The 24,180-nt window shown below is 29.6% G+C and overlaps 1 protein-coding gene across 6 annotated transcripts in view; it reads right to left on the reverse strand.

The window, feature by feature from the left end:
• Window positions 1-625: 625 nt before the first annotated feature.
• LOC130453253 (anoctamin-2-like) overlaps window positions 626-24,180 on the reverse strand; it is a 34,921-nt gene continuing 11,366 nt past the window's right edge. For 5 of the 6 annotated variants that reach the window (XM_056792889.1, XM_056792884.1, XM_056792886.1 and 2 more), the window contains 10 exons: window positions 19,195-19,431; window positions 16,513-16,661; window positions 13,997-14,156; window positions 13,521-13,939; window positions 12,617-12,898; window positions 12,234-12,516; window positions 11,013-11,268; window positions 8,747-9,128; window positions 8,295-8,560; window positions 626-5,285 (listed from right to left, as the gene is read on the reverse strand). In XM_056792889.1, the coding sequence (XP_056648867.1) occupies window positions 5,170-5,285; window positions 8,295-8,560; window positions 8,747-9,128; window positions 11,013-11,268; window positions 12,234-12,516; window positions 12,617-12,898; window positions 13,521-13,939; window positions 13,997-14,156; window positions 16,513-16,661; window positions 19,195-19,431 (2,550 nt within the window). In that variant the 3' untranslated portion in view covers window positions 626-5,169. Of the gene's footprint in view, window positions 5,286-7,082; window positions 7,195-8,294; window positions 8,561-8,746; window positions 9,129-11,012; window positions 11,269-12,233; window positions 12,517-12,616; window positions 12,899-13,520; window positions 13,940-13,996; window positions 14,157-16,512; window positions 16,662-19,194; window positions 19,432-24,180 lie in introns of all 6 variants that reach the window. The other variant, XM_056792887.1, reaches the window with a different exon arrangement.

Below are 24,180 nucleotides of genomic sequence, written 5' to 3' on the forward strand. Positions count from 1 at the left end.
TATCACTTAACAAGAATAACTAGGTGAAGATATATCAATTTCATTAATCATATTTGGTTTGCTAATGAAGCTACCTTCATATAACGCACATATATAGGCTGAATAAAATCGTTACACTAAAAAAGAATTATCAACAAAGGAATGTTAATTTAAATAGTGTGAATTACTTGCAGTTCTTATAAAGTGATTCACCAGAGTACTCTGAAGAGGAAAATTTAAAAAGAAGAAGAATATCTTTTGAGTTTAAGTTATTTTTACCCTGAAGGTAGGACTTAAAGGAGCTTTGATGCACCTATTTCTTAGCTAACCAGAAGTCCATATCCTAACCCTATTGAATTTTGCTTCTGGAGCTTTAAGAAGGCGCGCATTCTATTGAAATAATCACCGACCAACAACTGGAGTATCAAAATTGGAAATTGATTTAATTAGAATTTGGTTTTCCTTTTGTAACCGAATGTAAAATTCAGTAGAATGATTATTTTATGAAGTATTGGAAAAATCGATTTTGGTGTACACATTTGCATTAAGTTGTTTTCGACTACAAATATGTGTAAGTACCTTCTTCCTACACCCTATATCATATATAATATTGCTGAAATTGGTGATGTTTAAACTATAGTAGGATAAACAAAACATTTATTAAAATTTCAAAACTGTATAAAAACTATTAATAAATGATTAAGTAGACTATATTCAATTAATAGTATGTGAACAGTGAATTTTTTTTCTGAAACTAACTTCTTATGAATATAATAATGTTGTTCCCTTTTTTTAAAACAATAAATAATAGTAATGAATGTTGGTATAGTAAAACACTGTACAGAATATCACAGAAAAAATTATTTATCTGTCATATTCTATATATAAATAAGTATTAAATAACATACATAATTCGTATCTTCTTATATAATATTACATTTTAATATACATCAGATCCATAAGTAATATGTTATTCAAAATTTAAATAAATGAATGTTAAATTATATATTAGAATAAATACAACTGCGAGATCGGTGTAGGAATAGTGAAGACAGAGCTCAATTATTTTGTATCTCCATCAAAAGATACAGACAATTGTTGTCAAGGGAAAAAAGGGAGTTAGAGTGAGGAACATAAACATTCTAAATTGTTTATTGTGTAGCGTAGTAGACGTAAAACATTGATGACTGAGCCAAAAAAGTACAAGAACGAGTTACTGCAAAAATAGATAAATATATCACATCTAGTTAATATCATTTACCAAAGCACCACTTATAAGTTTCAATTATTAAATTTTATAAATTCTTATTATACCCCCAAAAATTTTATCATTACCTTACATTTATATCCCGTAAATTTTTGATAAAACATGTGTTGTTAATACATTGTTAATTTTTATAGTTGGAAATTATTTTTTATATGAGTGTATTTGTATGTTTTTGTATCAGTAGTCTGCTCATCAAGTAGTAAAAAATAGACAAGACGTGCAACTGAAGCTGACTTATAATCGGGGGAATTAGAAATCGATCAAGGTGTCGAAAAATTGTCAATGTTCATGTTACTATCAACAATATCAATTGAATTCACCGTCAATGTACAGAACAATACCAATACAGTACCACGAAAGAGAAAATAAATTCAGTGTTGGAATTTTATTGGTACATTAGTCAAAAATAAAAAACTTTTAATGGGAGATCAAATTATTTCAAGAAAATAGAATAAGATATATAGGCAGATTTGTCAATTAATTTTATTTCCTATGCACATCTCAAAGTAGAACAGGAGATTATCATGACCTGAACTTTGTAAATTATAAAAAATATCTTTGGGTAACCACAATTAGAGCGATTGTAATAGATACCGGTCCTTATCACAACACGCAGAAAGATAAAACGCCCACAAGTGGTTCGAGAAACTGAGTAATGCAACAATGGTTGACAAAGGAATTGATATATGTAAAGGCCTGATTTATAAAATTAAATGAAATTTAATAAATGTAGTTTTATTAAACTATTTTATTATTAATTAGCTTGGACTGTGTTAAAGAATATGTAAAAGCCAGAAAAGTGAATTTTTCGACAGGTAATCCTTTATAAACATTTTTTTTAAACATTTCTTGTGATGATTTAAAATATTTTGACAATTAAAATAAAAAATGTACAGCACAATTTGTATAACACCATGATTTTATGATTCAATTTAGAGATTATTAAGGAGGCAAAACGCAATAAGTTATAAGGGCGTGTGAAAAAGGAGAATTTGATTAAATGTGTCAAAATATGATTGGATTGAAATTTATTACGATGTAATATTCTACTGTCAGTAAAATTGATAATGAACTTTATGAACATTTCTTGTAAGGGAGTCGAAAAAGTCAAAACTGAATAAAATAGAAAAATATTTTATGTTAAAAAAGAGTTTGATCGTAGTATAAAAAATTATTAGTTAAAATGATAACTGTTTGTATCAAAAGGATACAATGATGATGCAATGTTTAACAATGTTTTCTATTTAATTAATTTATTGTATAATCAATCGAAAATTATTACTTATCCTTACATTTTGAATGATGACTATTACAATATACTCATTAAGTACACAAGGTAATTACTATTTACTTCCATTTTTCTGGTTAATCTCATTTTAGAAATTCACAATTATTTCACATCTAAATGAAAAGGTGACCTTCTAATTATTATCAAAAAGTTATTTGTAGTAAAAATATACATAATTTGTGCGTTCAGAAATTTTTCTTGATAAAATATTTCAATCTTATTATCTTCATTGTTATCGTATAAAATATGTTCAAACATATTTTGTATAAATTATATTTTTTTAGTTCAACTAAATAAATAATGTAGAAAATAACAAGGGGTAATTAACTAAATGCTTTTGAGTTTGGCTTTAAAATACTTTACTCACTTTGAGTCGCCACGTTCATTTATCAATTGTAGTAAGTGAAGATAAAATATATTTTACTATTTATGCTAAATATCAACTGTGATTTCCGTCAGCCTATTGAATAAATTGGCGAATAAATTCTATCAAAACAAGAAATTTGGCAACGTTTTCAAACTGCTAATGTCTGATTCCTATACGTTCTTAATATCCTCCGTCCTCCACAAATTTTTTACATCTCGCTGTTATACTTATTCCCGCCAAATCTACTTAAAACTCCTTAGCAGGTCCAATTCATGTTAATGTAAATAGGAAAAACACATTATAAATATCTTGGTAGAAAGGAGTAATTAGTAATCAAATTGGTTTCTTGACCAGGGTAGAAGCCTTTCAAAATTATGAAAAGTGAAAAAAAATAATAGTAGGGAAAGGAGAATATAATAAAAATAAAAGGAAAAATAATTTACAGGAGAACGGAGGTCGGGAAAGGGAAGGGGGTGAGTTTTTAAGAGTTAAAAACGGTTTATCTTGAGTCCTATGAAAAAAAGTTGGATAGCAAAATTGAAGGTAATAAAAATATTTACAACTTTTGTATGTACCCTTTTTTCAAATAACTTCAAAATTCTTGTAAAGAATTTGAAAAACAACAAAATTTTGGTTTTTTTATCTTATACAAAAAAAATTTTTTCTACGAAATTTGGTGAAAAATTACCTTTTTGTGATCCAAAGACAATTTAATTTATTTGATTTGAAATTTTTTCCACCTTATTTTGAGTTAATATCGAAAGACCCTACTAATTTTCAATCGAAAATTCTCCTATCAGAAAATCTGCTTATTTAGATAAAAAGATGAAAATAGAAAACCAAAATGTTTTAATATTACATTTCATGAATTTTGAGATTATGCGAAAAATGTTTGAATGCAAAAGTTGTAGATTTTTTCATTATCTACAACTTTGTCATTTGGCTTTTTTTATAGGACGTGTAGTTTTTCTGGAAATAAAGATAAACCATTTTTTACCCTTAAAAACTCGCCCTGTTCCTCTTCCGATCTGCCGTAAATTATATTTCCTTTTATTGTTATTATAGTCTCCTCCTTTTCCAAATGGATTTCATCCTACTATTATTTTTTTAGTTTCAAAAATTGTCGAACTGGTCTATTCTGTTGTGAGAAGTAGATATTCAGTATTCGATCATTTTATTCGATAACAATTAAAATTATTATAAATCTCAAGCATTTGCGATAAACTTTCATAAAACATCAACAGCTATATTAACAAATATTTTAAATTAAAATGTGATGATTTGAAACATCTACACAATTAAAATAAAAAGTGTACAGAACAATTATTAAAACACCATCATTATAGGATTAATAATGTAAAACGCCACAGGTTATAAGGGTGTATAGAAAGAGGAAATTTGAGTAAATGCGTCAAAATATAATTAGTTCAAAATTTAATAGAATGTAATATTCTACTATCAGTAAAATTGATGATAAAGAAAGTAATTTTCAAGAAAAATCGCAAACCCAAACTTATTTGAACAGATTTTTTACAAGTATACACCTTTTAGAAAACACTATATGTTGCTCTTTATATGCAAAATAATGCCTGCTTTAAAAAAACAACAAAGTTGTTCAACTATGAATCATTATCATTATAAAGTAGTAGAATATGAAGCGTGAGTGTGAGCACACAAAAATATTGTGCAGTGTCAAAAAAAGCAAAAGCCAAAAATAAAAAATGAAGAAATTTTTTTCAAATGTATGAAGAATTTATGTGTACAATCAACAAATGGAAAAATTTTACGTTTGTTTAAGTTGATATTATATTATGTAAAATAACAGAATTAAAAAATGCTTTATTTGTCCGAATACTCGACAATGTACAAACTCTGATAGTTTATATGAATGTATCAGTTCACTAACCCTGTATGTGACGACTTGTTTAGTACACTTTCTATTTCCTCACAATTGATGTAAAAATATACAATTTATAAATTATAAATAATATGAACACATTTTCGGGAATATTGGCTTTTAAATGAAGTTATTGCTGCAAACATTTTTAGTTCGCTATTAGAATAAATTCTATAACGTCATAAAGATAAGTAGTACATTTTAATCGAACATAACTAACATTTACTATAATATATGAATTATATTTTGCTAAATAGGACTTACAAAATCCTATGAACCAATTTATAATTTATTATAACATTTGACTAGGTATCCATTGAAATAAGGCAAGTTGCAAGGACACTTTTTATACGAAAATCACAATATGTAAATTAAATGTCATAATATTTTGTACTTCTTGCTTGATCACCTTCCGAACCAACATCTCCGTTAATTGCGTCGAAGTAAATTGTTGATGTTGACATCATTGACTCTCGTTTTTTTCTCACTAAAAATAGTAAATGAATTTTAATAAATAACTCATAAAAAAATTACGTATTGACCAAAAGCCAGCGGAGCTTTTGTATCATCTGCCTTTCAAACTCTCAACATAAAGACAAATCCGAAATATTGATAAATTGCAATTACAACATTGAAAATGGTCACATGAAAGTGCATGTACTACGAGTATTTTATAGTTAAAAATACTCTGAATATTTTATATAAAAAAAATTTCCATTACAGGAAAAAAATGAAAAGAAAGAAGAGTTATTCTCATGTTACATGTAGTCTATGTGAGGTAGCTCACAAAAAGTATAGAACAAGAGATCCACCAAGCAAACTTTCAAGGCAAATAATGTGACATATTATTTAAGATCGGAACTACCGCTAAGGTCTTGTACAAGCACGTTTTAGGCAGAAATACTTCATATTGAAAGATATGTGTGGAAATAAGCACGGTAAGAAACTATCAAGATACAGTGACCATTTAGTCAGTCAAGACTGGTATTAAAACATCAAGCTCTCACGCTATCTATTCAAAGCCACTATTGGAATGTCATAGGAAACTTAATGACTCAAGCTAGAATTATAAGGTCTTTTTGGTTTAGGTTACTAGACTATCGATAATTGAGGCCAATATATTTGTCAGAAAAAAATTGCAAAAAGCTTGTACGGGGCTGGAACCTTTTTCTGGTATAGGAAATTACACTTAGAAAAAAAGTGTCAAGACAAGAAAGTATCTGAAACTATCTGGATGGATGCCACACTGGTTTTACATGACATTTTCGCCTGAGGAAATGCCTTATGAGGTTAGGTCTAGCAAAAATGAACGAGTGCAGGTTCTGTAGGGACGACGAACAGATTACGTAGCCATCATAAGCCAAATATTGGAGTTCATGAGAAATGTAAGTTGTTTATCATTAAATGTTAAGAGATCGCAGTATAATGTTACTCCTCATATAAAACCTAAATCTAACGTTCACACGATTCTTAAAATGTGCATATAAAGCAATATATGAAATTGTAAGGCAAAAAGCTAATATACTTCTAAAATTTGCATGTAAAACTGATAGTTTCAAAATCAAAGCATTTGTGATTTTGCTAAATCAACTATTTTAAAAAGAGAAGCTATATATACATAAAATGTGAGCAACGTTTGTATTTTAAAGAATTTAGTGATTCTCTTGATTTACTTAATTCATTTACTGAAAAACCTGTCATTATCATCTTTAGTAACAATGAAAAATCTGCGAAACATGAGTCCATTGTTATTTTCTATTATAGTTTGTTTTTTCTTGTCGCGAAAATACTAACAATTGATCTGATAAAATATCATTATTTATCTTAAATCTTATATTTGTATCATTGCATAGTGCCTCAATGATATGATATCTTGATATTGGATTAAAGTCCTATTCACATAATTCGAATATTACTTCATGTGCAATAGTTATTGTCATCCATAGTGAACGCACTGTTTACACCAACACTCACAATTACACTGTCGGACGCGCGTTTCGATAACCAAGTAATCGTCTTCAGAGAATGAAGTTGAACTATCTCTGAAGACGATAACTTGGTTACCGAAACGCGCGTCAGACAGTGTAATTGTGAGTGTTGGTGTAGTGGTAGTGTAAACAGTGTGTTCAGCAGGCGTATTATTTTTGAATTGATCTTCTTGGTATATGATAAAATAACATTATCACACAGTGTCTAAGAAAAAAAATCATCAAGCTTATAGCGGCTGAAGCCTTTTATACAGTTTATAGGCTGATTTTGCTTCTTGAAATCAACATACTCTTACCAAATGAGATTTCCAAAGATACCTGACAATTAAACAACGTGAGGTTTTAGATCAACATGTGCAAGCCCTGTTGCAGCATCAAAATTAGTTTGTGGTATATTTTGACTATCAGCTGAAAAATTTTCATTTTAAAAAATGCAAGTGGATTTTATTAATCATATATTCCTCTGTATCTTATTTAAATGCAGTACTAAGATTAAAATTGTAGAAAAGATTGCCAAAGTAGTGTAACATTTTTTTAATAGAAACTGACAAAAAATAGAATTTACGTTTTTAATATCCGATTGTGTTCTAGACGTTGCTCCATGATTCCTTCTAAATCATCTAATGAAACATATTAACAAAAAATAATAATTTTAAACATAACACTTACATTCCCTGTTTGTCTTACTATTCAACTAAACCTTAATCACTGCATATTAAAAATAACTAATGCAAAGTAAAATTAATCATTACTTTCATGATAAAAAATAGGGTTCTTATTTTTCAACCTCCGATGGCGCAATATTACTACCGGGCTTACGACAGGCGACTGGTATGCAACTTTCCTTCCTTACTCTTGGTCAATGGTGACTCCAACTGGTAAGTTTCAATCAAATAAACATGGCTTCGCTATTGATTTCTCGCCAAGTGTGAAATGCAAACTATTATCCCTTTTTTTACAAGCAGAACGGGAAGGTATGTATGGAGTATATGGAGACAGTGATGTCGATTTTCGTGAATACTGTCGAAAATTTAAAGACGTCCGAATTGATGTACAAGTTGTATGACGCAAGTCTGTTGCTACAGATGACAATGTTCAATTTCAGGATCTTCCTTGGACAAATATCGTTAGTCAACAGTAGAGCATGCTGAGATTTACAGATGTTGACTGACGACCACAATACACAGATTAAAACCGTTGAGGTGTTTTTGAGACTTAAGTATGTACCACTTGTACTGTTTATACAGCCCGGAACAACTTGAAACTTTACATTTATTGAGAGCTATTCAAAACAAATAAAGACTCCTTCAACAATTTCAATGTACCAGACTTTGTTTACAAATATAATAAATACCTCAATAATAAAAGTGGTTATGTTGACAAATAACTTGTATTAACATTAGTTTCGATAAAGAAATATTTGTTGTGTATTCATCTGTCTTTTTATTATAGCCCATTGGAGATTGAAAAAAAAACTAGCCCTCGTATTGAATCAACTAAAAACTTACAAGACGAAGCTTTTCGTTCTCGTGCTCTCCTGGTTTCATTATGAATAATAATTTCATTAGTTCTATAAGCTTCACGTTTTATTCTGTCATTTAGTTTCCTGCTGACATCTGGTATCATCCATTCCACTGCAGTCATCACAAAACTTACTAAATTTTGGTAAACCACTACAAATGCTAATCGTGCTGCAAGTATATGCCAATAAATAAGCGGGCGTTTATATCTAGTGTGATCATCCATAGAATAATGATTTCGGTATTCGGGGTATCTACAAAATAAAATCTTATGATTTTCGATAAAAAAATAATGAATACAATATTATTGAGAATTTACATCAACAAAAAATTAACAAAAATAACCCCAGTAACAGAGCATTTGGCGAATTTAATTTCAAAAAATTTTTTTTTCAATGTCTTTTGCTTATAAGATATCTATATAGTTTACTAAAACCTACCTACAAACTGTAGCATTTATCTGGGAATGAATCGGAGCTGTATTAGGAGCAAAATGTGAAGTATTAAAGAAAGCTAAGCTATGTTCCATGTATCCTTCTTCCGTAAAATTATGAGAATACTTCAACTTATAAACGAGTTTAGGAATAAAATGAGATGAGAAAGCAATTATGAACGCATTAGAAACCACTGCTAATCTACCAACGAATGCCAAAATGGAATACCATACTCCAATATTTTTGACTCTTTGAGGTACAGGTCTTCTGTAATATTTCAAAAACTTCTTAGCATCTAATCGCATTTCCAATATGTTATTTATGAGTGCGAACAGTGGAGCAAGGGGAAATGCTGTGACAAAGATCGTCACGAAACCATATTGTAGCACTGGAAGAAAAAAAAATAAATAGTTACAGGTGGTACATCAATACGCAGTCAAATTCGTAAATGTAAATTTAATTAAGTTGCAATCCAAGTTTTGGAGAGAGTCGTGTGACTAAGAAAAACACATTATTCTTGCCAAAAATCGACTTTATTCATCAATGTAATTCCTTTCATGAGCAATACAATCATTCCAACGCTTCTCTAACTCCTTGATGCCTCAAAATAAGCTTCAGTTTCAGCAATTGCTTCTTCATTTGAAATGAATTTCTTACCGGCGAGCATTTTTTGAGATCAGCGAATAGGCAGTAGTCACTTGTGGCCAGATCTGGACTAAACGGTGGATGAGGAAGCAATTCGAAGTGTCATTCTTTCAATTTATCCATCATACCTATCAAATTGGGCATCTGTACTTTGCCTTTGTTAAACAGTGGTTTTTTTCTTCAACATATGAGGCCATTTTTCCTTGACTTTTGCATTCAAACGATCCAACAACTCTATGTAGCAATGATAAATTAACACACGAAATTGTTTTGAATCCATTGTTTCGAAAATAACATAAATAGCTTCACTTAAATAACTGTTACTTTTTTCTGACTAATCTCATAAAATTTTACATGTAATCTTTTGAGAGTTGGTACTTCATAAATGTCATATGGATTTGATAATGGCAGCGCCATCTGTGTGTCAGTCACATGATTTATTGAGTGATTTAATACGTATACAGAATCTTGGAAGCAAAATAAAAAAATACAGAAATAGACCTGGTAGTAAATCAGAGCTAACAAATCTTTTTTTGTTATATTCATTATTTCACTAGAATCAAAGCATCTTCTATAAATCATAAGTTTTGTATATGATAAGATTTAGTATTTAAGACAACTTGTAGACGGATATGGGATTCTTAATTGTTTCGTACGTCGAGTACGCTAGTTAACCTAGCTAACCTATAATTACTGCACTGATTTGATCACCTCTCTTATGTATAGTGTTAATATGTTCTATTTCCCATTATTTTGGCATCTTTTCCTCAAACCACATTTTTCTAATTAGTTGTTATATTCTTTCTTGAAGTTTGTTTCCTTCATACTTTATCAGCTCTAACCCTATTTCATCTGTACCAGGTGCTTTTCCCTTTCTCATTTTATTTATGATTTCGTTCACTTCGTCTATGTTATTTCTTCTGATAAGGTTCCTTGATCAATCTCCTCCCGGCTCTCGTTCTCTTCTTTGGTCGGTTCATTTAGCAAGTTTTTAAATCTACTCATATTAGTTTATATTGGTGGTCTTCTTCTGTCTATCCTTCTTTATTCTTTCAACATTAACTTAACTGTAGGTTTTATTAGATTAATTTACTTTTTGTACAAAATTTCTGTATTTTATTTGAACTTTCCATTTCTATTTCTCTAACAAATTTCTTCATCCAATCACGTTTACTTTGCCTTATCAGCTTATTACTCTCCGTTCCAATCATTTCGTATTGTTTTCTGTGTATAATTCTGTCCATTTTCATCTAGCTTAGTCTTGCTCTGACTTTAATTCCTACTACAATTATACAGCTTTAGTTGAAACATTCTTTTCTCATGCAGGTCTTTGTTCAACCCAAAAGATTTTTCGCTGCAGTTTGTAAACTCTTTTTTATATTGTTCCATTCCTCCTCGATAGTTTCCCCTTCGTCTCCATTTTCTGATAGTGAATTCTCTATATGCGCAACATAATATATACGCGTGTTTTCATAATATAGCTAATCAAAATATATAAAATTGTAAATTTCAAACGTTAAAACAATTAATAACATTTGATTTTGAGGAAACTGTATTGTACTATTATCACTTTTTTGAATTTTATAAAAAATTGTATGATTTGAAGCATTAAAATATTGCGACTTACCCATTTCTAAATATTCCGAATATAAACTTTTACTCTCAATTTCCGATAGTTTATAATCTTCCGTCCATTGATTACAACTAATTAACGCTGTTTCTTCTTTATCGGCTTTGTCAATACCAGTTGTAACAATAAATGTTTTATACATCTTCATTGCAACAGGAACCGACATTTCCATGACTGCATTAATCGCTTGATTACCGATCATGATGATAGCTAGTTGAATTGTTAATTCCATCAGACATCCTCCGGGATTGCACTAAACGGTACAAAAAAATTATAAAAATGTAGTTCATTGAAAGTTATGTGATCTTTAACTGAACAATCCTATATATTTGCTATCATTAAGTGTAATATGTGAAATAACTTGTATAGTCTTCTTAGACCAATAGGAATAATTATTGAAGGGTTCAAAAAATTGTTTATAAATAACATATCTAGTCATTCAATTTCCTTGATGGATATTGTTGCCAATGTATTGTAAAAATTTACTTCCGTATATTATAATAAAATACTTTAATGAGTTAACAGAGGAGAAACTCTGCTCAATATAACAGTGCACTACCTGACCTACGTTGATGACATTGATCTTAGTCGAAGGGAGCGTGAACCGAAGCGTGGGCAGCTTGAGGAGGGATCCTGTAGAGTGGGGCTCACCATTAACGAGTCCAAAACAAAATAAATGGTTATGTAAAGAAACAGAAGAGCTCCGCCGGGGGCTTTCGAGATAGGTACAAAAATATACCATCGTTTAAATACCAGGGATCACCAGTGACCGAAAATAATAACTCGGGTGTCAGGCCCGAACGAGAGTTGTTATTCCACTCTGATGAGACGTAATAACGTCGAAACTAGCCAGCGTTTACAAATCTCATCTTGTAATTGCGAGCGAGCGAGGAGATGTTTATGTCGACAAAAAGTCGATTGACATCACGCTCTTCAGAGGAGTTGTAGTTCAATATTCGTCGAGGCATTAGCCAGGAAAGTAGTTGTTTTCTTCTTTGAAGAATACAGCGGAATACATTTTCGGAAATATTAAATTATTCCAGATGTGAATTATGCCGATTTCGAAAAATTTCACCCCTATGATATAACATAAAATTGAAAAACCGCAAATACCACAAATTTATTCAAAGTAAAGAAAGATATAAATGATATAAAAAGAGAGGTGATAAAATGATATTACAAATTATTTTGCTGTTCATTTATTATAGATTAACATACCTCTTCCTGACGATATCCCAATATTCTATTATATTTTGCTGGATATCCAACGTATTTTCCTTTTATAAAAGCGATGTAGAAAATGGAAGAATAGAAATTCACAAACTGAAACATATATATTTTAATAGCTAAACTTTCATCGAATTCATTCTGGGTTCTCTGTAATTCCAATTCTGTTAATGTTTCGGCCAATCGTCCATACAAAAAATTCAGAATGTGTATACAAGTCAAGTTAATCAATCCCGCCGTTACTGGAATCGCATAGATCTTATAACTACTGCCACTGAAATAAACAGAATAAATATTTATATGTTCCAAACAAAGAGTAAAACTTTGAGTCTAATATTATCTACATTACTAGTAGATTACATGTAATTGATTACCTATGTAAATAACCAGAAGTTAGAGAAGACATTCTGTATACCACAACAGCAACGACAACCGCTAGAGCTATCAAAGTCCAGCAAAAAGCAACCGAAAAGCTTATAATAAGTGATGGCAACTTGACTCTCCAGAAAGGAACCACTGGTTCTTGTAATTGAGTTATAACGTTGAGTTTCTTCTTCTTTGCGTTAGCTAATTTTAATAGATATTCAGGTCTTGGGGGTTCTGCCTGTAAATCGAAACCTGTCAAACCCCATCTGTGGGCTATTTCAGCACTATACCTGAAATAATAATGAATAAGTCGACGCTAATTTATGAATTTTTATTTTGACTAAAGTCAATGCGAAAGCGACATCTTTACAGATTAAGAATTATTCAAATTTTTTGTTCCAGATCACTACTAGTCGACCAGGGTTCAACGTTTTTTCTTGTAGCTCCCACTTTCCGACCAAAAATTTATTAAAATTCTGATTTTTTCTTGAAATTTTATTAGTCAAAAAATATATAAAAAAATGGATAGTAAAAATTTTATCTATTTTTTTCACGTTATTTTCAAAAATGCCTAAAATTTAAGCTTCTAGACCAGGATACCCCTTTAATGTGAAACAGTATTCTTAAAAAAATAGTGGAAATTGTTGAGGAATGCAATTTCGAATATCTGAGTCACATAATGAAAAGTCAAAAGAAATATAGTTGACACAGAAAAGGGCCAGGAAGGCACATATTCTTCCAGATGAGAAACCTTTGGTTTTGGATTGTCCCATCTACACAAATAGTTATTAAGAGCGCAATCAGTAAAGTTCGAACACTTCATTTATTGCCAATATGAGAGTAGACACGTTCAGAAGGATTCATTGCCCATGTATATATCTATCCAATATTATATATTTATCTTTATCTTACCTTTTCCACATTTCAAGGTAGAAAGTACCCCAAAATGACATGAATACAGCAAAAAATATAGTTGCGTTATTATCAATAATATGTTGAATTTTTGAATAATTACAGCTTTCTTGTATATACCAATAATCACAATATTTATCACATCTTGGACACATGGTGATGTTTTTGGCGTTACAAATATCTCTGCTAAGGATATCTGAATGTAAAGTAATAGCACCATACATAAGGCACAAAATGCCTACTATAGAAGCAGGTATCAACATGTGTGTGTAAAATCCGAGCCAAGCGAAATATATGGCGCATTTCACACCAAAGTAATCTTTGATTTCATCTAATGGTTGGAACTTTATACATTTTGAGACTGACGCCCATTCGTCTAAGAGGAGTTTCCTAGTGGAAGTTTTGTCGTGTAGATCACCCTATAAATTATAAAGAACTTTAGTTAATGATTCGAGGACAGAAAAAAATACACTTACATCATGTAATGGATAAGCAGCTTTATAAACATTTTCAGCTATCAGTCTTTTGATACCCTTATCCTGATCTTCGTTGCCAAATCGCTCTCTTTCTAAAATGTAGGAAATCACTGTTATCTTCACCGAACTGTTGAAGAACTCTGGGTCATCTACATCAAATCTAAAATAAAAATCTTATAAATAAAAAATGTTATCCCAAGATCCAAGTGAAAATCAACAATTTATGAATGTTTATCGGTGTAAAAGATAGTGGCTAATAATATATAATGTTTATAAGAAAATGTTGTGTAATCGTTGATATGTTTCCATTTTTGTACTATTGGCATTACTTTCCTTTCTTTGATGTACAGTCCCTGGCCAAATTATTAGAAGCAATGCAGTATTTCATGTACAATATTATTTACCGATATATATTTTTCAAGGATTTTGGTGCAGGTAAAAAATTACAATTGTTATTAACAAAATAAGATGAAAAAAATAATATTTAGTTTTCGGTTAATAACTCGAAAAATATTGATATTTAAACAATTTTGAAAAAAGAGGAAATTTCCATTACAAAAGTCCAATTCCCGAAATTTTTTTAAACATAAAGTGTCATCTTAGTAATTTAAACAAATTCTAGAATCTCCTGAATATTTGAAAAAATCGAGCATCATGGGAAAAAGGTTATTCAGCCGTTAACTAACAAATTTTTTCCGAATCTACGTTAGCATAAATAATAGTATAGAAGGTAAAAAGAATTAACCTATTAATTTCATGGAGCCCCCTAATATATAAAATTCATAAGATCCTGTGATAAAAGTTTATAAAACTTTCAATCAATTTGTTAATTATGATTTTTTGTAATTTTTACAAAATTAAATATTTAAATTTTTTTTCTCAATAAATATTTAACTATGCCTGTTTTCATTGAAAAATTGCAGTAATTAACACAGGTAATGAATTTTTTACGTACTTTGTTTATAAAATTATTTTAAATATATACAGAAATTCAATATTTGTGAGAGTTTTTTTTTATTTTGTTGTCCAGAGAAAATTATAATTTGTTTGAAATCTTTTTTTATCATTCTTTTGTTGAAATAATTAGTTGAGAAATAATTTGGCTTCCAAAAATTATAATGTACACTCTGAAATAAATTAGCAAACATTTTTTTTTATTAAATATTAAATTGTTTTTTAGTTTAACTATTTGTTTTAAACAAATATTGACCAACGTTATATTTTACTTCTGAAGAAGAAAAAATTATAAAAACAGTTATATATAGAAAACTGCAAAAGATGGGTATTAGAAAGTACCTATTATAATAAGAAAAATTTTTTTGCACTTTGATATATATATATATATATATATATATATATATATATATATATATATATATAGCTGTTTTTATAATTTTTTCTCCTTCCGAAGGTTAGTCAATATTTTTATTTAAACAAATGGTTAAACTAATAAACAATTAAATAATTAAAAAAATTTCCCCAACTTATTCCAAAATATAAATTAAGATATGTAAACAACCGAAATTTAAAATGCAAGATTTTAAACAATTTTAAAATCAAAGTAACAAAAACATTTTTAAAAAACATTTTTTTCTCTAGACAACAGAATAGCAAAATAATTTTTTAAAAATGTTCAATGTCTTTATATAAACAAATTACGTAAAAAATTCATAATCTTTGTTATTAATGCCATTGTTTTGGAATAGCTATAAAAAATCATTATAAACAAATTAATAAACTTTTATAAACATTTAACGCAGGATCTTATGAAGTATATATTTAAAAAGGGCTCTACTAATTTCCAAATTTATAGGCCAATTATTTATACCTTTTATCAAATTTTGTTAGGTACCAATTGAAAATATTTCGAAACATAGTGATAAAACTTTTTCAAATGGAGCTCGATACTTTCAGGTGTTAAGAAGATATTAATTTTTTTTAAATTTTACAATGATTTTTTATGCTATAAAAAAAATATTCTATATATATATATATATATATATATATATATATATATATATATATATATATATATATATATATATATGAGTTCCAGCGGTGGGGATTTTTTTATCGGAAATGTCCTCCTCTTTAACGAGCTTTTTTTAAAATTGCTTGAATATCAGTATTTCGAGTTGTTAAAGAAAAACTAAATACCATTTTTTTCATCTTATTTTGTTAATAAGAAATGCAATATTTTACCTTCATCAAAATACAAAAACCTTTATAGCATAAGTTGCCGTTCATTCAGTAGTAGGACATTACTAAAATAAAAAATTAGATGTAATTTTTCAAATCGACCTAAAGATTTTTAAAAATGTTCAAAGCAAAGCAAAATAAAATAAATTGAAAAATATATAAGTTTTCGGATCCATAAGTTGAAGAATATTCTTCAAACTAGAAAAACAGTGAGTCCTGTGAACTTATGTAACCTTGAAAATGCATGGTACTCCTTCATATTTGTTAAAAAAAAACAAATAAATGATATGTGACCTAATTATGATATATATACTTACAAATAATCTTTGTCTTTATTAAACTCTGCAGTCAGTTGATACTTTTTAGGAGGAAACTTATCCGGGTCTAATGATACTTTACATTTATTTAAAATTTTTACCACAGTTTGCGTAACTATATTTTCTTTTATTTGAGGAGATTCTTCATCCTATAACAAACAAGAGAAAATTTAATATAAATATTTTTCAATATACAAGGCGGTCCAGAATTATGTGCATTGATAACTGCAACTGATAGTTCATCCAAAAATAAGAGGTACCACACGTGTAGACTATTTTTCTAAAACTGGTAAAAAGTACTGAACACACTGTTTACACTTCCACAACACCAACACTTACAAGTACACTGTCTGACACGCGCTTCTATAACCAAGTTATCTTTTTATCTCTGAAGAGTGGTGATGTGTAAACTGTGTGTTCACAACACACAACAGTTCCAGAAAATCCAACTTAGTAGTGGAAAAAAAAGATTGAGATAATAGAATCGAATAAAAATGCAACAATTGATTGGAATACTGAAGAAAGCTAAGCGTGATAAGTAAATGAAGGAAGATTTGAAAAAGGTGTATCAGTAATAAAAAAAAATAAACAAATATATTTAGCAATAAATTATAGCCTTAATATTATGAATTTTGGATCGGGACTACCAGTTCATCTCAGATAATCTCTAAACTTTAAAACTTGCGACCATCCAATTATATGTGAATTTTGAGAATAAGGATGTCAATTTTCGAGGTCAACACCCTACACTGACTGGACTAGTAGCTCTACTTATACATGTCAGTTTTTATATTAAAATTATTCTTTATGAACGCAAGATTGTTAAAAGAAGTTTAAGTACTTATACCTATATAACTACTATGACAATTCATACCTTTTAGAAAAATGAAACAATTTGAAAAAAAAATTGCACTTTTTTAACTTCAGCTGTTTAGATGTTACAAGGAGATTAATTAGGTAAACATATTAGTGTTCACCCGAAATATTTATTATATTTATAAAAATGTTATTTCATATGAAAATAATCGAAATATAATTTTGAAAATTACTAAAAGAAGCAATTTTCCCATGGATTACGAATGCTCCATCATTTTATTTCTCTCTTATTCATAAAAATAGATTTATTTTACCATAGTCGAAAATGTTATAATTTCTAAATACACTCTGTATATATAGGATTAGGTATATGATAAAATTATTTTTCGGAACCCAAAGACATATTTGAAAAAAATAAGGTCTTCATTTAGCATTTAAAGCACCTCCATTATTATGCAGTTTCAGAAACAAAAGGGTACATGAATCATAATTCTATTTTTAGACTACTATCAGCGCTATAAATCAACGTACATAATTCTACAATTCCTAATAAAATATACACAAAATATTTTTATTTATCAACAAGTGATTTAAAACCTTCTGTTTGCTCGATATTTAAGAGTAGTAAATTGAGTTAACCTTGCTATTTAAAGTTAGTTGTTTGGATATTTTAAGCTTTAATTTAGTCAATTGCCTTAACCAGGCAAAATGGGTTGCAAAACCAGCTAAATTCTAATTAAAATTTTGAATTTTCCCTTTCATACACCTTGTGCTAGATTCTTTTATAAAGTCTATTTATCAAAAAAAAAATAGTAAACCAAAACAATGATCAAAGCGTGACTAACACGTGACATCCCGGGCAAAACGCGGCGCGGCATCGATATTGGTCCAAATCAGGGGCGCCATAATATACCACAAATAAATAGCCGAGCGAAAAACAAATGATTGTGAACATTCATTAAAATGAAATGGAAAAAAATTATGACATGACTGTTGATGACGTTATTTCTAAAACGGCAAATATTTCGGGAGTATCTTCTACAAGTGTTTAAGGTTGAAGCCTTAATGTGGAATATAGACATGGTCATTGATGTGTAAGTTGAGCCCCTTATTATAAATGTTGATAACAGTGGAAGCACAATGTCATCTGATGGGGAATAAGAAAATGTGTTTATTGAGGTAGAAAATGAAGAATGATTGTTTTAATACACATATTATCTTTCGATTTCTATATTTGGTGTTTGTTATAAAAACCAGACAAAGAAATAAAATGTCCCATTGAACAAGCCCGATAGACATTCTTGAAGTTTAGAAGAGTGCTTACATGTCCCGATTTTGATCTTAACCTAGGAGTGACGTTCGTAAAGTGCTACGTTTGTTGGGTGCTTCTCTACAACACAATTATTTACACCTATAAATCAAAATTGTTACAAAATAAACCGTTAAATTTAACGGATGTTTTGTTTCTAATTACAATTGATTAGATTTTAATATGATAAATACCAACCGTGGTTTAAAAAACGAACTTTAATCTCTAGTCATATGAAGTTATTTAAATAATAACTATTGTTTCCATTTCAATATGAACCATCAACATAAAATATTTCTTGCATCAAAGTTGTTGTAACTAAAATTTTTCATTGTTAAACTTTTCCAGTTTATTATCAATTATTGAAATCACTTCAATGAATATTGAAGCATTAATTCGACTTAAAATTCAAAATGAAAGGAAAAAATATATGAATCTAAAGCTTATAATTCGTCATTCATTTAAATTATGAATATGAATTTATGTTTAACCTCATTAACATTCATTAACAGTCAATGAAAATGATCATAATTAATAAATATTGTATAACTACTAACGTCTTTTATTGGTAACCGCAATTTAAGTATCTCTGCGTATCTCATGATAACATCCTTAGGAACGTGAATTTTAACAAAATGTATTCTTTGATTTTCTTCCCTTTCTAATATCAACCCGTTGGATTCCAAATTATGTTCGTAGTTGGTTCTTTTTTCAACATCTCTCGTATCGCCTTGATCTTCGTAGGCTAAAACGTAGTCAACGCTCAAGTCACAGCTTGAGAAATAACGCCATCTCTGTAAACAAATAACAAACATTGATATAAAATTATTATTTTACTTAATTTAGTAACTTTTTAGTAATCATATAATATCGAAATAATTTTTAGTAGTAAAACTGCTTCAAAACTATATCTGTGATATTAAGGAAGCAATTTCATTATAGAGGTTTATCAAATTTGAATTAGAAGGAAGATAAATGAAAAGGAATGTTATTAAAAATACTGATGTGCTAGAATACAAGTTAAAAGAGAATGCAAACACTAGATCACTCGTCAACAGTATGGAAGACGTACCAGAAATTCTTAAAAACGGGCTCTGTTGCCGACGAGCCGCGTTCTGGTCGACCGGTATTTGTAACAACTAACGAAAATATGGAAATAGTAGCACTTTACCTTCGATTTCTGAAGACGATAACTTGGTTATCGCAACGCGCGTCACACAGTGTTAAATGTACTATTAGCAATAAGCTGCATTGAGTGTGATGTGGAAAGTTGGTGTAGGTCAGTACCTATAAATCATCTTGATTTTAGGTATCTTCTGATAAAAAATTACATCATTCTTTGTTCCTCAAGTTCCTCAATTAATAACGTTCCCGATTTTCAATATTATCTGATGATCGCTGATTTCACAAATTCGACAAGGTCCTGCAATCCCAATTACAACAAAAAGATTGCAATTCGTGTACTCGTAAAAGCCGCAGCTTTTTTGGGTAACTTGTAACATTTCCTATTTTGTTTCAGAACTATTTTGGAATGTCTGCATTATTATTAGATCGTAACATACTTTCAATCATTAAATAATTCGACCACACTGTTAATAGCTCTTGTTCTGTCAATTTCGAAAAATTGGCCAATAACGTCTGCATGTTTTTTCATCTTCCTGTCCATAAATCTTGAATACGCGGTTTCGTAAAATTTCCGTGATTTAGCTGGCAATAATTTTTTTGACGCTACTTTGGCTACTCTACTAATTCCAGTAGAGTCAAACTGGGACTAAGGTATTTTCTTCTTTATAGTAGTGAAAATAACTAACTAAACAACCACCAAGTTCACAATTTTTAAATCAAATCACAAAATTAAATTGACAGTTAATTGGTGTGAAAGTTTATTTAGGTAAAAAGCAGATTTAATTCGCACTATAAGTACTAATTTCAAAAGTCAAATTTCAAATCGATAATTTTCTGAATTGATTATTGTAATGATATAATTTTTCAATATTAAATCATGGTTTATCTCCTCAAAAAAAAATATGTATCTGTTTTTTGTCTTCATTCAAATATTTTTGCACACACTCAATTGACATGAAAATTGTTAAATTTTATATATAATCAATATAATTGTATCTATTTTAGTACAAAAACAACGTACAGAATTAATATTTCAATTTTTTTTTAAATTCTTTTGCGTCATTAATAATAATTGCATAAATTATTAGCCTCGATATTTGTCATTTTAATAATAATAATAATAATTAAAACACAACAGTAGTTAACTAATTAGAAATTCCCCTTAATGCAGCGAAATATACACCGAGCTCCCCTACTTTTGAAATATCGATTATACTATAAGGTCGCACATTTCTTGTTAAATCATTAAAAAGTTCAATATTTAACTCAATACTAGAAAAAAATACAAAAATAAATCGCTATTAGTAATGTTTCCTGTTATTGAAGAATGTTGATAAGAAAACACGTATTTTGAATAAAAGTTTTACAAAAGGTTGAAACAAGTTATAGTGATTATATTATTACGAGGTTATAAATTATTTATTTATCACTTATACTTTATTAGTTTTTAACCTTCCGTAGGGCGCATTCAATCTGCGAAATGAGTAGAATATTTTTTGACCTACCGAGTTTCTGTATTTCACAACATAGAGCAGAGCCTCCAACTATCTTCCCAACCGCTTTCTAAGAGTTAGAGTCACAGAGGTAGCTGAATTCAAGGAATTTATCGGATTACTTCACCTGGCAAATTTCTTGTGATATGAACTCAATTTAAAAATATAATCCTAACTCCAGAAAAGCTCAAGAAAAATTGGTAACTCTCCACGATATAGTCCAATCATTTGTAGATAACTAGATAAAATTGTGGATTTGGCAATGCCGCAATTAGATGCATCGCCATATGACGAAATTCTAAACATCGCTCAGCTGTTAAATTTCGACGAAAGAAATAGGGACCAATAAATCTTAACCTGACGATTCGCATCCAAACATAATTTTTTTCGTGGCGCTGGGTGCCTTTTAATTAAATCCAATGGGGCTTTTCTTAAGTCCAGTAGTGAGAATGTGTCGATTTTCTGGACTACTTAAACAAAACGTTCATTCGTTTGAAAATACTATTTCTCTTCTAAAATTTTGTACAAAAAGTTGAGCTTTGTAGTAGTGGGTGTAGTTGTTCTTTCTTTAAAAACTTTACTACAAACGACTGATTAACATTTTGTTGTAAGCCAATTTCTGTTGTAGTTGTTGAGGGTCGTCTTCTAATGACAGCAAAGTATCTAACTTTGCAACGTCGCTTAGTCTTGGTCTTCCAGATTTTGGAACAGCCATCGCCTACAATAATTCTGCTTACAAAGCGATATTTCAATGTGTGTTTCGTTAAATTACGCATATACTTCTTTATGACTCCGAAGTCGAATTTATACCCTTTCTCTTTCGGATAAGATATTTAATAATAAATGTACAGGTATTTGATCTCATATGAATTGTTTCCAACCAGACTACGAATCATAATGCGCTTATCGGAGGAGTAATTATCGCAATCACGTTTATGCTATTTAGTGTTTCTTCTCAAATTTTTATACTTATTGTGCAGATTTTTTCACAGATTGATGAACATCAATTATAATCCTTGCAATTATTAGTAGTACTCAACATTTATCCAGATATTTACTATGAATTTTTCGACTTCTACATTAGCTGCTTTCTATTTACACCAAAACTCAGTAATTCTCAGCTTGAGACCGTGTGTTTTAGTGAGTTTCGTGAACTCAGATTGAAAGTGACATTGAGAACATCACGTTGTCAAATTTTGTCATCAAAATAAGCAAATATATACACAATAATAAATTATTATAGTCTATTTCAGAAAGGTGTAGAGCAATAAAATAGGAAATTCCGTCCAGTTCGGCTCAATTTCGGTGTCGGCCTAAGGTGTAAGTATTGAAATATTTTATATGCATTACTTAGGTAGTAGTAGATTATACAGTTACGTTTTGCGTTTAACAAGTACCGTTTAACCTTCTATTAGTGCCTCTGCCTAATTCCAACTCTATTTCAGATTCGGCTTAACCATCCGCCGTAACAGCAATGGTGCCTTACCCAAAATATTTAGACCTTTATAAGTATATTTGTTTAGTTTAACGCATCAGTATTTGCTGTTAAGTCGTAAATAGTGTTCACAGTATTATAAGATTAGCAATAAAATGGCGACATTTACACCAACGAAAAGATGTTCCAATAATTCTCCACTATCAGTAAATAAAAAACGTATTATTTTAAATGTACACGATTGCATAAAATACGATTACCCGAAATTTACTGTACAAGAAACTGTCGACCGATGTTCCCGAATGACTGGAGTTGGAAAGTCCACCGTTTTTAAATTATTGGGAGAAAGATAGCGGTCCAAGTGGAACCTCCCAAGAAAAGTCCAGGCAGACCAGTAAAAGTCCTTGATGAAGACACCAAAAGTGTAATTCGAAGAAAAGAACAAGAAATACCCACCCTAGATAAGATTTTAATGGAGCTTGGCCAGGATGACAGTATTCCGATAACTAAGAAACTCTACAGCATTTCTACTGAACTGAAAGCAACCTTAATTATATATGATAATGTAGATTTAACTAAATATGCCAAATTAATCTCACATCTGAAATAAAAATCGGTTGGGTAAAAACCTATATAAAATTTAATACGAGGTATCGTTATTAAATGAGACTGCGCGCCTAGAGGGCGCCCTTGACGCGTGGGGTAAATAACGAGTAGTACATTGGGAGATATCTCGTCTATAAACGTCCCAAAACACGTTTCCGTCAATATTATAGTATTTGTGCAGTAGCGGTTTGAAACTAACTTGTTTTTTTATCGTGCCGAAAACCAAGTGTGACGAAAAACAGGGACAACGTATCAATCTCAAATTGCTCGTTAAATTGAAAAAACTCCGACTGTTGTCAAAGGGTATGTGAGCAATTCTCTCAACCAAAGTTTTTTAAACCAATTTTCTACATCATATGAGAATCAAGAGACCAATTTGACTGTTACAAATATTGATCATTAAAATGAAACTTTATCTGATAATGAGCTTGACTGGATCAAAAATTCACATAAGTCAGCCCCACATGGTCCTTGCATGGTTTGAGAAAAAAATTGTTTTGGATAGTAGATATAAAACTTTTATCATATTTTTTTAATTCTTTGATCAATATTTATAAAGAAAAAAATTATTGGGAATTAAAAATTTTGTAGATAGTTTAAACATTTCAGTAAGGTCGCCATATTGCAAGACGTCATATGTATGAAATAAACACTGAAAATATGATACAAAGTAAATAAGGCAGTTATTCTCTCGGTTATTCTAAAATAAGCATTATTATTAAACTTTTATTAATCTGAAAAATGGTATATAAATCGTATTTTGTGCCAGGATATGAAAATACCAAGATTAAAACAACTGATAAAGTTTTTTTTATGATGCCAAGAAATTCGAATATACAACAAGAATGGTTTGAAAGTGTTGGTCGTTCTGACGAGTCTGCGAG

The sequence above is a fragment of the Diorhabda sublineata genome, chromosome 2, assembly GCF_026230105.1.
Source record: "Diorhabda sublineata isolate icDioSubl1.1 chromosome 2, icDioSubl1.1, whole genome shotgun sequence".
NCBI classification, from domain to species: Eukaryota; Metazoa; Arthropoda; class Insecta; order Coleoptera; family Chrysomelidae; genus Diorhabda; species Diorhabda sublineata.